The following is an 18,807-nucleotide window of genomic DNA, read 5'->3' on the forward strand; positions in this document are numbered from 1 at the left end:
CAAATGGCACTCCTTCCCTTCCGAGCCCTCCCATGTGCCCAAACAGTGGTTCCCCCCACATATGGTGTATCATCGCACTCAGGACAAATTGGGCAACAAATTTTGGGGTCCAATGTCTCCTGTTACCCTCGGGAAAATACAAAACTGGGGGCTAAAAAAATAATTTTTGTGGGAAAAAAAATTTGTTTTATTTTTACGGCTCTGCATTATAAACCTCTGTGAAGCACTTGGTGGGTCAAAGTGCTCACCACACCTCTAGATAAGTTCCTTAGGGGGTCTACTTTCCAAAATGGTGTCACTTGTGGGGGGTTTCCATGTTTAGGCACATCAGTGGCTCTTCAAACGCAACATGGCGTCCCATCTCAATTCCTGTCAATTTTGCATTGAAACGTCAATCGGCGCTCCTTCCCTTCCGAGCTCTCCCATCCGCCCAAACAGTGGTTTACCCCCACATATGGGCTATCAGCGTACTCAGGACAAATTGTACAACAACTTTTGGGGTCCAATTTCTTCTCTTACCCTTGGGAAAATAAAAAATTGGTGGCGAAAAGATAATTTTTGTGAAAAAATGATTTTTTATTTTTACGGTTCTACATTATAAACTTCTGTGAGGCACTTGGTGGGTCAAAGTGCTCACCACACCTCTAGATAAGTTCCTTAGGGGGTCTACTTTCCAAAATGGTGTCACTTGTGGGGGGTTTCAATGTTTAGGCACATCAGTGGCTCTTCAAACGCAACATGGCGTCCCATCTCAATTCCTGTCAATTTTGCATTGAAAAGTCAATCGGCGCTCCTTCCCTTCCGAGCTCTCCCATCCGCTCAAACAGTGGTTTACCCCCACATATGAGGTATCAGCGCACTCAGGACAAATTGTACAACAATGTTTGGGGTCCATTTTCTCCTGTTACCCTTGGTAAAATAAAACAAATTGGAGCTGAATTAAATTTTTTGTGAAAAAAAGTTAAATGTTCATTTTTATTTAAACATTCAAAAAATTCCTGTGAAGCACCAGAAGGGTTAATAAACTTCTTGAATATGATTTTGAGCACATTGAGGGTGTAGTTTTTAGAATGGTGTCACACTTGGGTATTTTCTATCATATAGACCCCTCAAAATGACTTCAAATGAGATGTGGTTCCTGAAAAAAAATGGTGTTGTAGAAATGAGAAATTGCTGGTCAACTTTTAACCCTTATAACTCCCTAACAAAAAAAAAATGTGGTCCAAAATTGTGCTGATGTAAAGTAGACATGTGGGAAATGTTACTTATTAAGTATTTTGTGTGACATATCTCTGTGATTTAATTGCATAAAAATTCAAAGTTGGAAAACTGCGAAATTTTCATAATTTTCGCCAAATTTCCGTTTTTTTCACAAATAAACGCAGGTACTATCAAATAATTTTTACCATTGTCATGAAGTACAATATGTCACGAGAAAACAATGTCAGAATCACTAGGATCCGTTGAAGCGTTCCAGAGTTATAACCTCATAAAGGGACAGTGGTCAGAATTGTAAAAATTGGCCCGGTCATTAACGTGCAAACCACCCTTGGGGGTAAAGGGGTTAAACATACAGACCAGATAGTTACTAGACTATACTAAGTCAAAAAAGTGTCTTTGAATCTTAAAAAAATACAACTTTATTCAACCTTCGTCAGGCTGCATAATTTTACAACGTTAACAGGCTGCAGAGGTACAATTGTACCTTCATATATATTTTATTGAAATTTGGCCAATATATTCTGGACCAAAACTGCAGAGATGTCACGAAATTTCAGCCCTCTACGGCTTTTCGAGAAAAAAAAGTTATTGCAATTTTAAAACGGAATAGTTACAATTGTACCTACTCAGCCGGACGAAGGTTAAACATACCTAAACTACAGACATAAGTTAAAATAATGCCTCAAACCAAGAGCAATTATATACACGAGGCCAGCTACAGCATATACGGTAGATGAAAATTATCCAGATACACAAGTGAGTTTTATAAACTCCCCCTTTTTTGCTCCTTAAAACAAAAATTTATACAAATGCTAATTGGGACATTCAGAATAAAATACACATCATATATTCTCCCAAATCCTCAAAATTTATACCAAAAATTCCCTATTGGGTTAGTTGAATCTAAATTTTAAAGTGCAGAAAGATGTATTAATGCCTCAATATCCCAATCGCATTGCATAAAACAGATTAATTATGCAAGATAATCCACAGTATCACATATAGGAGCATATGCCCAAAAAACAGGTGCATGTTATACAAGTCTCAATGACTGACAGCTGAATCATGTGGAGAACATCCACAGAACTCCCAATCGCTGCCCCATTATCCACAGAATATATATCATGTCGTTAGCATAAATAAGGAGTTATAACCCCTGATGAACACATTACCTGAATCTAAATGCTGCTCTCCAAAATCTGTGCACAGTGGCGCGCTGTGCCTCCGAAACAACCCCGACGCGCGTTTCACGTCTGCTTCTTCTTGGGGGACTTGAGGATGAACGTTCTGTAGGAAGATCAATTTTGTGCAAACTTAGATAGGTCCACCAGGGTCTTCTCCGCCCTTATCCTGACTTTATCAAGCCATCGGGTTGCTGGTGTTCCTCTTCACCTTGTTCCTTCTATTCTTCCAACTATGATATCGTTCTCCAATGATTGCTTGGGGCAGCACGGTGGCGCAGTGGATAGCACAGCAGCCTTGCAGCACTGGAGTCCTGGGTTCAAACCCCACTAAGGACAACATCTGCAACGAGTTTGTATGTTCTCTCCGTGTTTGCATGGGTTTCCTCTGGGTACTCCGGTTTCCTCCCATATTCAAAAAGACATACTGATAGGGAATTTAGATTGTGAGCCCCATCGGGGACAGTGATGATAATGTGTGCAGAAATATGTTAGCGCTATATAAAAATAAAGATTATTATTATTGCTCTTTTCATTTCATGTGTCCAAAGTAGGCAAGTCATAGCTTGGAGATGCTTGCTTCAAGTGACATGTCTGGCTTGATTTATTCTAAAATTGATTTGTTTGTTCTTCTTTCCATCCATGGTATTGATGGCATCCTTCTCCAGCACCACATTTCGAAGGTGTTGATTCTTCTGTCTTGTTTCTTTATCATCCAGGTTTTCATATGTCACTGCAGAAAAGACCAAACTATGTATGAGCCGTGCCTTAATCACCAGTGAAATGTTCCTCAATTTGAAGACCTTGTCCAGTGACTTCATTGTTGATTTGCCCATAGCTATTCTCCTAGTTACTTCCGGTATCGTCGCTGCATCTTGCATCATCATTGATCCGAGTAGGTTGAAGTCGTTTACAACTTCCAGTTCATCACCGTCCATCTCAAATGTGTCTTGGTCGTACTTGGCAGTAGTCAATATCTTTGTCTTCCTTATATTGCATAGGAGTTTCATGTTTGAGCTTTTCACCTTGACACTCCGTAATAAGTTCTTCGTTCCATCTACGTTTGCTGCTATCAATGTTGTATCTGCATATTTAAGATTGTTGATAATTCAGTTCGTCCAGCAATTTTGATTCCTTCTTTTTTGGCAAGTCCAAACTTCCTGAAAATAGCTTCTGCATACAAATTGAAGATAAAAGGTGACCGGATGCAGCCTTGTCTGATGCATTGCTCTACTTTGAATCATGCTTCCTGGTCAATGTTAATGTTCCTAATGATACTGATTAGATGGATTGGAACACCCATATTCCAAATTTTATTATGGTATTCCAAAGTTTCGGGTGAGCAACACAATCGAAGGCTTTGCTGTAATTGATGAAGCAAAAATAGATCTTCTTGTTGCATTATTTGGCCTTTTCCATTATCCACTTTCCGCCCCACCACTCCTGACCAAAATTACTAATTACCTACTCACAGCCAAAACTAACATACAGTTCTCGATCCTGCTGCTTCTCGACCTGTCCTCTGCCTTCAACACAGTCGACCACTGCCTACTGCTACAGATTCTTTCTTACCTTGGCATCAAAGACCTTGCTCTGTCCTGGATTCCCTCATACCTTTCTGACCACACAATTAGCGTTTCCTACTCCCACACTACCTCCTCATCCCCCCCCCCCCCCCCTGATGGTCTCCCTCAAGGCTCTGTCCTGGGCCCCTACTTTTTTCCATCTATACCCTTGGCCTAGGACAACTCATAAAGTCCCATGGCTTCCAGTACCACCTGTATGTGGAAGACACTCAGATCTACCTCTCTGTCCCAGATGTCACCTCTCTGCTGTCCAGAATCCTGGAGTGTCTATCAGCCATATCCTCCTCCTTCACCTCTCGCTTCATAAAACTCAATGTAGACAAAACCAAACTCATCATCTTTCCTCCATATTGCGTATCTCCCCTACCCGATCTATTATAGTAAACGGCATCACGCTCTCTCCCGCACCTGAAATCCGCTGCCTTGGAGTAACTCTCGACTCTGCCCTGTCTTTCAAACCCCAAGTCCAAACTTTTGCCACCTCCTGTTGCCTCCAACTCCAAAATATTGCCAGAATCTGTCCCTTCCTCAACCCTCAATCTTCTAAAACTCTTGTGCATGCCCTCCTCATCTCCTGCCTCGATTACTGCAACACCCTCCTCTGTGGCCTCCCTGCTCTCTTGCACCACTCCAGTCTGTCCTCAACTCTGCTGCCCAGCTAATACACCTTTCTCCTCGCTACTCCCCTGTTTCTGCCCTCTGCAAATCCCTCCACTGGCTCCTCAACGAATTCAGTTCAAACTATTAACACTGATCTACAAAGCCATCCACAACCTGTTCCCTCCCTATATCTCTGAACTAATCTCCCAATATCTTCCCTCACGTAATCTTCGATCCTCCCAAGACCTCCTACTCTCCTCCACAGTTATTCGTTCCTCACACAACCGCCTCCAAGATTTCTCCTGAATATCCCCCATCCTCTGGAATTCCATGTCTCAACACGTCCGATTATTCACCACCCTCGGATCCTTCAGACGGAACCTTAAAACCCATCTCTTCAGGTAAGCCTGCAGCCTGCAATAACCATTCTGCCGCCTCACCACCATCCAAGCTGGCGCCTCACCACCATCAGACCTGCTGCACCCCCAACCTTCTGTCTCTTCCCCATTATCCCATAGAATGTAAGTCCGCAAGGACAGGGTCCTCCCCCCTCTGTACCAGTATGTCTTCGTAAAGTTGTTCACTGTTAACGATATCTATAACTTTGTATGTAACCCCTTCTCATGTACAGCACCATGGAATTAATGGTGCTATATAAATAATAATAATAATCCATCTAATGTTAGCAATTACACCTCTTGTTCCTCTGCCTTTTCTGAATCCTGCTTGTTCCTCTGGCTGCTCTTTGTTGGCATGAGGTATGAGTGCAATAGTCAATAGTTTCCACAGTCGGTAGCATCTCCCTTTTTTGGTATGGGAATAAACACGGCTCTTGTCCAGTCCTCGGGCCATTTACCAATTGTCCATATCTGTTGACACCGGCTTGTAGTGACATCCACTGTTGCTTCAGAAGACTTTATTAGCGCTCTTGGAATGTCATAACATCCAAGTGCTTTGTTTCTTGACAGAAGCTTTATCACATCATCTTCGACTTTCAAGATGTTCGGTTCGCTATCGTTTCCAGTCATTGTGTATACGATCAATATATCTAGTAGTTAGATTGCGGTTATTTTCCAAGGGCCCCTTAAAATCAAAGATGGATTCTGATATTGTTACCAGTCACAGCTCCAGGTCTTGCTTCCTTTCCCTATGCCCAGCTTCCTCTGTGCTAAACTGTGATGGATTACTGTAATATCCTGAAAATCACCATTGATCTCAGCAGCCAAGATCTTTTAAAGGGATTCTTTGGTCCAAATCGATAAATCTGCAGTCACTCTGTGTGACTGCAGTCTTATGAATCCTCCTTGCGCACACACTGTGCTCTGTGAGGTTTTGCCGACTCTGGACCGGAGGGTATGCATGAGTTATGAATGCGCCCAGCCAGGGTCTGTCTAGTGGGCGTGGCCTCTCTCCATACATTTGTATTGTGAGAGACCACGCCCCATCTAGTGACATGGGCGTGGACTAGAGGGTGCAGCCTTGTTCCATGCAAGTATATGGAGAGCGGCCACTAGACGGACCCTGGCCGGGAGCATGTATAACGCATACATACCTAACAGTCCCAAGTCAGAAACCGGCAAATCGTCACAACGCACAAAGCTTGCACTGGGGGGATTCTTAAGTCTGCAGTCACCCTCCACCTGAGTATTGAGAAAGTGTTGCATCCTGCTGCCTTGTACTTTTCCTGGAGTTAGCCTTCTCTTCCTTTTGATTCTGCTCTAGGGAGGTGTTTCATTATCTTCCCAGCTACTCCTGTCTGCAAGCCAACAACCAGCTACTACTTCCAAACTCAGTCCAGCAATTTCTAGTGCGATTGCACTCTCGGCCCTGCTGTGTCACCAGCTTGTCTTTGCAAATCTGATGCTCTCCACATTTGATACTCATCTATTCCTGTGAGTAACCATGTCTTGGCAAGTAAATTACCTGCTTCCTATACATCTCTGCTATTCCTGTGTGTAACTGCACTTCTCCAGCAGGATTCCAGTTGCATACACATCTTTGCTATTTGTATACTATTCACGCTCCGCTTACCCACCTGCTGCCCAGGATATCCTGCTGCACTGGTCCTTGCTGATCCACATGTCATCTGGCAAGTCCAACCTCTGCATTATCTCCTCCAGTACCTGCTGTTCACCCTGACCTACTGTTCAAAGAATCCAACTGTTCATGTCAGCCTGTGTGCAACAGATACATAAAAAGAGAATGGTAGTCCGTAGATGTTGCTAGTAAGGTGCAGGTCAGAACATGTTTCGAAGCCAATCAGTTCATCCCTGTGCCACCAGACCAAGCGATGATATTTACCAGCCTAGATGGAATTTACATCAGTGTTATGAAGGCAGATAAAGGGATTAGGTAACGGGATAAGAACATGTAGACTGGGACACCTTAGAAGAAAGGAAAAAAGATGCTTTAAGTAGCAATAATGAGTCGCCATTTTATGAACTGTTCAAAGTACAGTGTAGGGAAACTGAAGAAGTCACACATTTCTTGCACTGATTTTTATTAATCTTTCTCAATGTCTAGAATATCTATGGCCAGTAGTGGACGTTGGAGTAATTACATCCCAACCCTATACACATGCTACCGAAAAGGTCTCCATTCATTAGTACAAAGTGAACATAAGAAAATTGGTGGAACAAATAAGTAGTATGCTACCTATTCCCACATATTCTGCATGGAAACGGCAGGGAATTTTAAACCTGTAGATCAAACCCATTGCAAGGGGCTAATCCTCATGCAGATCAACAGCAGTTCAAATAGCACATCTGTAGCATCCATGGATTTCTGCTGAGGATTATGAATATATGATTATATTTTATACCCCAAACTGCCACTATGTTCTAGTAAAGGACCGAGCAGCCTTTCCACGCTGTGTTTGGTTTTGTCACAATACCCCTCACTGCAATGCTCATATACAGGGAGCTGGTAATCAATCAAGACTGTGGACTCCAGACTGCTAAACATTTTTTTTTTTTTGCTTTACTGCGAGCCCCACAACTATTGTTGATAGTGTCATATAGAATATTACAAATATACTGTAAATCAGTAAGATCTTCATAAAAGAGCAAACCTGATGAAACATGTCAAGCAGTTTTGGATTTCCACATTGCTATTTTATATACTCATCTGTTATTTTCCGCTTTTGTTCTCTTTCGTAGCCATAATTTTGCCAAATGATCCCTGGCACCGCATATAGCCAGTCACCTGCTGTCCAGGGTTCTCATGTGCTACAGTTAGACGCCTAAATGTTCTCATCTGGTTGCAGAAAAAGTTCTTGAAACTAATCCAGTCTGATCTTTTGTGCTTATTTTTGTACATTTTTTTGCTTATGTTGCTCTCCTCATTTTCTCCAGGCGTCTCGCTGCTGCCACATGCTCATCAAATATAATTGCTGCATCTGGGCTTTTTTTTTTTGTTTCCACTTTTTTCTAATAGTTGGTTGATGTCTGTCCCTTGGAGGGCTCACTCAGGTACATATATTCTTTGGGCCCCTAAAGCAATGTCAACTGGTTGATGATGTCCTTGGGTTTCTTTGGGACAGGTCTCGGTGATTCTACTGGATAGATTATAAATGTTCTGTAAATCAAGCTAAGCATTAGGCTGATATTGCTGCGGCATCAGATTTATATATAATTGTAATGTTTGATCCCATAGTGATTGCATTGCCATCCAATCTTGTGTTTTATGTAAGAGGTTATGATTATGTCAGATAATGCCTTTAGGTTGAAGCTAGAGCTCCTCTAGTGACTCCCGAAGGTGTCAGTCTTCTATGACGCTGTCAGTCGCGTAATGATGGCCGAGTCCAAAGAATATAACTTCTTATACAAACAGATGTGGGGATAAAAAGGATGTTTTTAATCCTTCTTCAAGGTGGTATTATCAGAGTCCATCTCTAAATTACATCCTCTGACTTATGACAGTTGTGTTCCAGCAATTGATTACCGTAAGTGAATTTAGTTTATCTTTATAGTCTACTGACTTGTTAAAAGTTTTGTACGAAACTTCTTCCCTCAAGCACAAGTAGTTATTGTAATCTGTCATCTGATGAAACTGTACTTTACACTGAAAAGGGCAGAATTAGGAAGCCATGAGAAATCCGTTGTATCCTCTGGGTTTTAGTGTGTTTGGACTTGAGTCGTCCCCCAGGATCCTTCAACTACTCTTTCTGAAGCTACCACAGCAGTTTAAAAGTTAATGACTTCACATTGCTAATGCTCTTAAATCAGCATGTGCTTGTGATCTAAATCCTTCCTTGCCAAGGAGTTGAGTTTGATTGTTAATAAGCTCCTCATAAATTGACATTGGCAATGTTTTTTGCACCTTCATTTTTATTATAATTCTTTTCAATGTGATACTTTTTAGTGAAAAGGGTTTATATTATTATTTACTTTTTTCTTCTTCATTATGTTGTGTAACAATTCAAGAGCATCTTTTTAGAGACTGCCAGGGCTGTGGAGGTGGTAAGCCAAACCACCGACTCCTCAATTTCCATGACACCGACTCCGACTCCACCAAAATGGACTCCGACTCCACAACCCTTGCTAGCTCTAGGCCTAACTATCTTTCACTATTTCCCATACACATGAACTCTCAGCTCAGCCTTGATGGCAATGGGAGTGCAAGCTGCTCTCGGGCCTCTAGCAGCTTCTTCTCCACTAGAGAACAAAGGGATCAGGTGATTATATTTAAGGAGGTTGGACACTACCTTTTTTATTGATGGCCTCTCCTTAGGAAAAGCCATCAGTATCTGATCATGAAGCGACACTTGGAACTCCCACCTATCATCTGTTACCAGTATCGGCCGCAAGTTGTGGGATGCTGCCTGAACACAGCAGCTGTCATCTCTATAGCGGAGGGGTACTGCAAACGAGTAGGGAATGGAGTTGTGGTTCATGTCCACTATGGTTTTTATGGAGCTGCTGTGTTCTGGCGGCATCTAAGAACTTCAGGCCAGCCCCGGGCAGCTGGGTGTCGCACCCTCACCAATCGGATATTGATGGCCTACCCTAAGTAGAGGCCACCCATAAAAAAGTAGGGGCCAATCTCTTTGTACTGATCAACCCTTTTGTCCTCCAACATCTTCTATTGGGAACTATGAGTAGGCCCACCTATACACATTAGATGGTTGGCAGTTTGAGCCAACTGTTGTATGTAGGAGCCTTAAGAAAAGATTCATTGCTTGTTTTGTTTTTTGTTTTTTTTTTATCGAGAATTTACTAACACAGACATATAAGATTCCATCAAATTCAGAACCTGCATGATAGCAATTTTTCTTCAGGTATACATGCCTTATTGTTTCACAAAAACTTGATATCTTAATTGTAAAGTGCTGTGGAATATGTTGGCGCTATATAAATAAAAATTATTATTATTATAATTACCGTATATACTCGAGTATAAGCCGACCCGAGTATAAGCCGACCCCCCTAATTTTGCCACAAAAAACTGGGAAAACTTATTGACTCGAGTATAAGCCTAGGGTGGAAATGCAGCATTTACCGGTGAATTTCAAAAATAAAAATAGATCATTATTTCCCCATAGCTGTGCCATACAGTGCTCTGCACCGTTCATATTTCCCCATAGCTGTGCCATATACGGTGCTCTGCACCGTTCATTGTGCCCCATAGATGTGCCATATACGGTGCTCTGCACCGTTCACTGTGCCCCATAGATGTGCCATATACGGTGCCCTGCACCGTTCACTGTGCCCCATAGATGTGCCATATACGGTGCTCTGCACCGTTCACTGTTCCCCATAGATGTGCCATATACGGTGCTCTGCACCGTTCATTGTGCCCCATAGATGTGCCATATACGGTGCTCTGCACCGTTCATTGTGCCCCATAGATGTGCCATATACGGTGCTCTGCACCGTTCACTGTGCCCCATAGATGTGCCATATACGGTGCCCTGCACCGTTCACTGTGCCCCATAGATGTGCCATATACGGTGCTCTGCACCGTTCACTGTTCCCCATAGATGTGCCATATACGGTGCTCTGCACCGTTCATTGTGCCCCATAGATGTGCCATATACGGTGCTCTGCACCGTTCATTGTGCCCCATAGATGTGCCATATACGGTGCTCTGCACCGTTCACTGTGCCCCATAGATGTGCCATATACGGTGCTCTGCACCGTTCACTGTGCCCCATAGATGTGCCATATACGGTGCTCTGCACCGTTCACTGTGCCCCATAGATGTGCCATATACGGTGCTCTGCACCGTTCACTGTGCCCCATAGATGTGCCATATACGGTGCTCTGCACCGTTCACTGTGCCCCATAGATGTGCCATATACGGTGCTCTGCACCGTTCACTGTGCCCCATAGATGTGCCATATACGGTGCTCTGCACCGTTCACTGTGCCCCATAGATGCTCCACATAAATCTCTGCCGCCGCCGCTGCTGCTGCTGCAATAAAAAAAAAAAAACACATACTCACCTCCCTTGATTGCAGCTCCCGGCGTCTCGTTCCGGCGCCTCCATCTTCCCGGCGTCTCTGCTCTGAGTGATCAGGCAGAGGGCGCCGCGCACACTATATGCGTCATCGCGCCCTCTGCCTGAACAGTCAGAGCGCAGACGCCGGGAAGATGGAGGCGCCGGCCGGGAAGATGGAGCGACGCTCGGCGGCTGGAACGAGGACAGGTGAATATGCTATACTTACCTAGTCCTGGCGATCCTCGCTCTGTCCCTCTGCCTGGTCTTCGGTGCCGCAGCTTCTTTCTCTATCAGCGGTCACCGGCACCGCTGATTAGAGGAATGAATAGGCGGCTCCACCCCTATGGGAGGTGGAGCCGCTTATTCATTTCTGTAATGAGCGGTCCCACGTGACCGCTGAAGAGGGGAAGAAGCTGCAGCACAGAAGACCGTGGGACGGCAGGGACAGCGCGAGGATCGCTGGGACTAGGTAAGTATGCCTCAGCGCCCTCACCCGCCGACCCTGCCACCCACCTTGACTCGAGTATAAGCCGAGAGGGGCACTTTCAGCCCAAAATTTTGGGCTGAAAATCTCGGCTTATACTCGAGTATATACGGTATTATATTTTAAAACAAAAAAAAATTAAACAAGAAATATTGAAATTTCACAACTGTAAATACAAAAAGTCCTGGAAGTGCTGAATCTCTACACATATACCGGTAGTTGGAAGAAACTGGGGCTAATATGTTCATATATTGAAAATAATAAGTTCCTAATGTGCACATTTCCAACAGTCGCCACATTCTATGTATATAATGATGGTGGTTGTAGCGATAATACTATTATGTAACAATGATCAGATAGCCTCAAAAGTGACAGTGACAGTGAAGGTAAAGCAGCTGGAAGCCACAGAGATTTAGCTTCTTCTTTCTGTGTTTGACTGCTGCTCTGTACATAATCTTGAAGATCATATACCCCTTGGCTTTCTAGGCAAAAATAGCTTATCTTTATGTCAGGAGGGCAGATGTTCTAGGGGGAAAATAAATGAATGATAGGTAAAATTTTCATTTAAGTACTTAGTACTTCTGATAAAGCTGTTCATCATTAGCTGCTGCCTAAGGTTACAGGGATCCAACCCAAAAACAAAACAAGATCTTGTGGACTGTCAAAGCGAAAGTTCCTCTTGGGAACCATAGGAAGGATTGTTAATTGAGGCTTCAGACTGAGGTGCCAGGGAGGGTTTTATTATTTTGACTTCAGTTTGGAGTTTCACTGTATGTTTTTTTTTTTTTTTTTTTTTAGCTTCCTGCTTCCTTTGCAGAATTTTGTTTGTCCAAGTTGTTTCAAATTTTAGCTAGTAAATAACTTACAGAGGAGAAATGTGCATTCCTACAGTGTTGAAATATTATGTTCATGTCATTCATTGGAAAAAGGGTTTTCCGCCCATATTATTTTATATGTGGCTCAAGTGTGCTATAAAGAAATGTAATGGAATCTGTCAGCAGGATTTCACACCACAAACTATTTATATGTGCACTAGATGGTAGCCCGATTCTAACGCATCGGGCATACTAGAATATGTATGTAGTTTATTTATGAAGATTTTAGAATAATACACTGAATACACAGGATTTGGCCGGCCGGCCGCGACCAATTAGCGAAGCGTGGTTCAACTCCCGCGCCAATTCGCAGGCGGACTGCACCTGTCGCTGATTGTTCGCGGCCGGCCACGTAGTATATTGCACAGCCACGTAGTATATAGCATAGCCACGGAGTATATAGCACGGCCCACGGAGTATATAGCACAGCCACGTAGTATATAACACAGCCCACGGAGTATATAGCACAGCCCACGGAGTGTATAACAGCCCACATAGCATATAACACAGCTCACGTGGTATATAACAGCCCACACACGTAGTGTATAACACAGGCCACGTAATGTATAACAGAGGCCACGTAGTGTATAACACAAGCCACGTAGTGTATAACACAGGACACGTAGTGTATAGCACAGCCCACGTAGTGTATAGCACAGCCCACGTAGTGTGTTGCACAGCCCAAGTAGTACATTGCACAGCCCACGTAGTACATTGCACAGCCCGCGCAGTATATTGCACAGCCCGCGCAGTATATTGCCCAGCCCGCGCAGTATATTGCCCAGCCCGCGCGCAGTGTATTGCCCAGCCCGCGCGCAGTGTATTGCCCAGCCCGCGCGCAGTGTATTGCCCAGCCCGCGCGCAGTGTATTGCCCAGCCCGCGCGCAGTGTATTGCCCAGCCCGCGCGCAGTGTATTGCCCAGCCCGCGCGCAGTGTATTGCCCAGCCCGCGCGCAGTGTATTGCCCAGCCCGCGCGCAGTGTATTGCCCAGCCCGCGCGCAGTGTATTGCCCAGCCCGCGTAGTTCATTGCACAGCCCGCGTAGTATATAGCAATGTGGGCATCATATCCCTGTTAAAAAAAAAAAAAAAAAAAGAATTAAAATAAAAAATAGTTATATACTTACCTTCCGTTGGTCCCCTGATCAGAGAAGCATTTACCGACGCTCCTTGCGTGCTCCGGTCTCGAGAGTGCATTGCGGTCTCGCAAGATGGTGACGTAGCAGCCTCGCGAGACCGCTACGTCATCATCTTGCGAGATCGCAACGCATGGAGCGGTCACCGGCACGGCGCGAGGAGCGGGAAAGGCCTGTTGTGGATCTGAGGGGCCGATGGACGGTGAGTATATAACTATTTTTTATTATTTTTTTTAAAATTATTTTTAACATTTGATCTTTTTACTATTGATGCTGCATAGGCAGCATCAATAGTAAAAACTTGGTCACACAGGATTAATAGCAGCGTTAATGGAGTGCGTAACACCGCGGCATAACGCGGTCCGTTAGTGCTGCCATTAACCCTGTGTGAGCGCTGACTGGAGGGGAGTACGGAGCGGGCACTCACTGCGGGGAGGAAGGAGCGGCCATGTTGCCGCCGGACTGTGCCCGTCGCTAATTGGTCGTGACAATGGTCGTGGGTGTTTTGCCACGACCAATCAGCGACTTGGATTTCCATGACAGACAGAGGCCGCAACCAATGAATATCCGTGACAGACAGACAGACAGACGGAAGTGACCCTTAGACAATTATATATTAGATGTAGATCTTTCAAGCACAAGTTTAGCAACACCATTACATGGCTAGTCTGTTCCTCCATTACTGAGAAGTCCATCCTTGAATTGCTATGCAAATCAAGCTGTAGATATGAAACCTCTGTCACTACAGCTCTATTCTCTGCCTGCCGCTGCCTCCTCCTACTTTACTGATAGTCTGTATACTATGTGACTTCAGGCAAAGGAACAGTCAGTCAAGTAAAAGGAGGCAGCGCTGGGTGTGGAATAGAGCTGGCCTTAGTTGTTACTTACAACTTACTTATGACACATGACAACTGAGGCTGTGATATATTATCTCTACTGGATTAGCAGTCACACCCAATGGTTCTGAAGCAGAGGGGGCATTGAATAGGCAAGTATTCGTTGTTTTGGTATTGTTATACATTTCTTGATATTTTCCCTTTTTTTAAACTCCCTGACACTTGTTCTGATCTCCTCTCAATGTTCATTTGTTTCTAACACATGTACAGCACCATGGAATTAATGGTGCTATATAAATAAATACCGTAATAATAATAATAATAATGCAGCCCTAGAATAGCATTGGTTATGTACCAGTGTTCAGTAACACAAAACAAATATACATCTACAAGTGCTCCTCACGCTTTCTGTGCACCTTTGTCTACCACACTTTTTCCTTCCACTCAACTTTTCATTAATATGCTTGGATACAGCGCTGTGAACCGCCAGCTTTTTTAGCAATGACCTTTTGTGTCTTACCCTCCTTGTGAAGTGTGTCAGTGACTGCATTCTGGACATCTGTCAAGTCAGCAGTCTTTCCCATGATTGTGGAGCCTACTGAAACAGACTAAGGGACCTTTTTAAACACTTAGGAAACCTTTGCAGGTGTTTTTTGTTAATTATTCTAATTTACTGAGATAATGACTTTTGGGTTTTCATTGGCTGTAAACCATAATCATCAACATTAACCAAAATAAACACTTGAAATAGATCACTCTGTTTGTCATGACTCTATATAATGAGTTTCACTTTTTGTATTGGAAGAACTGAAATAAATTAACTTTTTGATGATATTCTAATTTAGTGAGAAGCACTTGTATTTCATAGTGGTACAGTGTATGTTAATAGCGGCATGTTATACAATGTTACTATTTTTACTTGCAGGACCTTTGTGCATGACAGTCGCAACAATCTTCAGATGAGAGGCCTAGTGGTGCTACTTATCTCCAAAGCGGCTGGACCTAGTAAGACAGCAGATGACACTCTCCAACATGACATGGTTAGCGGTATTTATGCAAGGTGAGAAATATGTTATTTTTAATATCCACATGTAAAATGTATGTATTCTGTATAACATGACTTTTGGTTTATCATACTTGTTATAAATTTTCTTTAGCTTTACTAAAATAAAATCTTAAAAGGAGTCTGTCACCTCAAAAATGCAAATTAAACTAATTAAACATATTCGGGACTTAGCTTTTAGAAAAAACATACCTTTATTACATATTTCATTGTCATAGTTTCTTTAAAAGCTCTTTTTATTCTATATGAAAATGATGGGAATGATCGGACTTTGGGGCACCATTACGCCCCTAAATTTGCATCAAAGGTGTATTGCCACTGCACGATTGGCCAGTTTAGTTCTGAGCTCAAACTACTGCCCACTGATGCTAAATGAAACAACAGTACACCCACAGTATGGGGTGGGTCCACCTTTCATCAATGCCTCCTGTCAGCAGCCACACACCACCCTGTACTCATGGGCAGTATGGTGGCTCAGTGGTTAGCACTGGTGCTTGGCAGCTCTGGGAACTTGGGTTCAAATCCCACCAAGGACAACATCTGCAAGGAGTGTGTATGTTGTCCTCCTCATGGTTGTACTCTGGTTTCCTCCCACACCCCAAAGACATACTGATAGGGAATTGTGCGCTGCTGATGTCTAAAAAGTACTGTGAATTTAATGGTGCTAGTGAGTAAAATAAATAAAATAAAAACCCTGACACAAGTGTAGTCTTCATTGTTTCACAGAATAGGTCAACATCACCATTGCCAGTCACATAGTTTAATTTGCTTTTTATGGAGTTAGACTCCCTTTAAGTGACGTCGTATACATATATAATTTAAAAGTACATTTTTATACTGAATCTTTTTGGCAATCTGACTTTATAGGTTTAATCTGTAGATCAGAAAATAACCTAAAGCCATCTTGTCCCATCTGTTTCAGTGTTTACATCCATCAAAAATGGACTGTTTTTCTTTTTTGTCATCTGTTTTGCCTCCGTTTTTCTTCTATTTTTTCTCACCCATGTTTAAAAACTAAAGGAGTTAAAATGTCTGAACTTTTTCTTACATTAACACTTAGCATGGAATCAGTTGAAAACAAATGGAAAACTGACCCATTGTGAAAATGAAACATTTGGGACTAAAACATCATTTTAGTGGAAAAAAAAGATACATTTTTTGTTTTCACAGCCCAATCTTATAAAATTCTGCAAAGCGCCTGTGGTCTCAAAATGCTCATTAAAATCGTAAATGACTTCTTTTTAAAGATGCATTTTACAAAATGGGATCACTTATTGAGGATTTCTGATGTTCTGGCACCTCAGGAGCTCTGCAAATGCAACATCATGTCCACATTTTTTCCCAGCCAAATTTGCTCTCCAAACAAATAACACTCCTTCCCTTCCTAACTCTGCTTTGTGCCCAAACAGTAGTTTTTGATCACACGTTGAGTATTGCAACGTTCAGGAGAAATTACAACATTTCGGGGTCCATTTTTTTAAATGTTAGCCTTTGTGAAAATAATTTTTTTTTAGATTGCTTCATCATTTTCGTGGGAAAAATTAAATTTTTAATTTACATGGCCCAATGTTATAAAATTCCGTCAAGCACCTGTGCTTTCATAATGCTCCTTACAGCCCAAGATGAATTTCTTGTGGGTTCATGTTTTCAAAGTGGGATAACTTTTGGGGGGTTTCTGTTGTTTTGTCAGGGGCCCTTCAAATGCAACCTGCTTCCAAATTCTATACCATGCAAATTTATGTTCTAAAAAAAGAACTCCTTCCCTTTTAAGCTCTGCTGTATGGTCAACTAAGAGTTTCCAACCACATCTGGGGTATTTCCACATTTGGAACAACTGATTTGGTCCAGGTTCACCTATTACCCATTGTTAAAATGAAAAATTTGAGGTTAAAGCAACATTTTAGAGGAAAAAATTAAATTTTAATTTTTTACATTCCACTTTGAATTAATTCTTGTAAAGCATTTGAATTAACAAACTTCCTGAATGCGGTTTTGAATAATTTGAGGGGTGCAATTTTTAAAATGAAGTTTTTCTTGGGGATTTTCGGATCTATAAACCTCTTAGTGACTTTAAAATTAAAGTGGTCCATAACATAAATAGTTTATGTAAATTTTGTTGAAAAACCTATAGCGCACTAGTAAGGGGAAAAAACAGCCTTCCGTTGTAGCATCTGTCATGGAGCTGACCTACATCTGCAAACATAAAAGACACTTGATATTCTTCTGAATACCTGGGAGATCTTCTACAAAAAAATATATCGTTTTTTCTTAGGCAAAACAAAAATTACGATCAGCTGACAATCGACTGCTTCATTGTTGGATGATTGCTGCCATGTTTTCACAGGCTAATAATTGTGAACCAGTGTTCTTATAAATAACTGTTCAGCAGAATACCTTTAGTATAGACTATTTAGGGCACAAGAATTTCCTAGTTCTTACTTGATCTTTTAAGTAGATGTTTTAAGTAACCTGTGATTTATAGTTTTGTAGGTAATGATTTTTTTTTGCAGTGGTTTCTTATTTTCTTTTTTTTTTCACATGTTAAATAACGTTTGTGAGATTCATTCCATTTAAATATATTTTAAGTAACATTCATTTTTTTCTGTTTTATATCAAATTACACTTTTTCTTCTTTATAGCGAACTGCCAGCTTTGAATTTGATACTCAAGTTGGTAATATAAACTTCAGTATTTTAGAGGGAAATGGAAAACGGTTTGGGATTAAGTAGCAGAGGCAATTTTTTCCTTTAGTGGATTAAACAGAACATCAGGTTACACGTAAAATTTGTGCCGCCCATCAGTATAGCATCCAATAAAATTTGGCCTTTATGTGAGAGAGCTATGTAGTGCTTGGCTTGATGGTGTGCAGTATTATGGTCCCATGGTAACCAAATGGATGTCCATTAATCAAAGTCGAGAGTGTGGAAATCTACTTCTAGTTAATATACAACAAGGACAATATATTTGTTTCTCTATGGAACAAGACTCACTTCTGTTATTTGTTACACAGTATATACTGAATTTTTCGGACTATAAGATTCACGGTACCATAAGAAGCACCTAGGTTTTAGAAGAGGAAATTAGAAAAAAATTGAAGAAAAAAATGTGGTAAATTCCTGGTATATATGGTCCCCTCATCCCCACCATTTTATGCATGGCTCCCTCATTCCTATCCTGGTATGCATGGCCTCCTCATCCCTATCCTGGTAAGCATAGCCCCCCTCATCCAAATCATTTTATGCAGGGCCTCCCATCTCCATCCTGGTATGCATGGCCCCATCCTTACCCTGTTATGATTGGCCCCGATCCCCACCCTAGTATGTATGACCCCCATCAGAAAAACATTAAAAAACCCATAAACCATTATACGTACTTTGCTGCGCTC

General features: G+C 42.2%; 1 protein-coding gene across 1 annotated transcript in view; it reads left to right on the forward strand.

The window, feature by feature from the left end:
* The window catches only part of PDSS2 (decaprenyl diphosphate synthase subunit 2), a 358,886-nt gene that overhangs the window by 72,051 nt on the left and 268,028 nt on the right, over positions 1-18,807 (forward strand). The window contains exon 2 of the mRNA XM_069726275.1: positions 15,285-15,419. Within this exon, the coding sequence (XP_069582376.1) occupies positions 15,285-15,419 (135 nt within the window). The remainder of the gene's footprint in view (positions 1-15,284; positions 15,420-18,807) is intronic.

This window comes from Ranitomeya imitator, chromosome 5 (assembly GCF_032444005.1).
Source record: "Ranitomeya imitator isolate aRanImi1 chromosome 5, aRanImi1.pri, whole genome shotgun sequence".
NCBI lineage: Eukaryota > Metazoa > Chordata > Amphibia > Anura > Dendrobatidae > Ranitomeya > Ranitomeya imitator.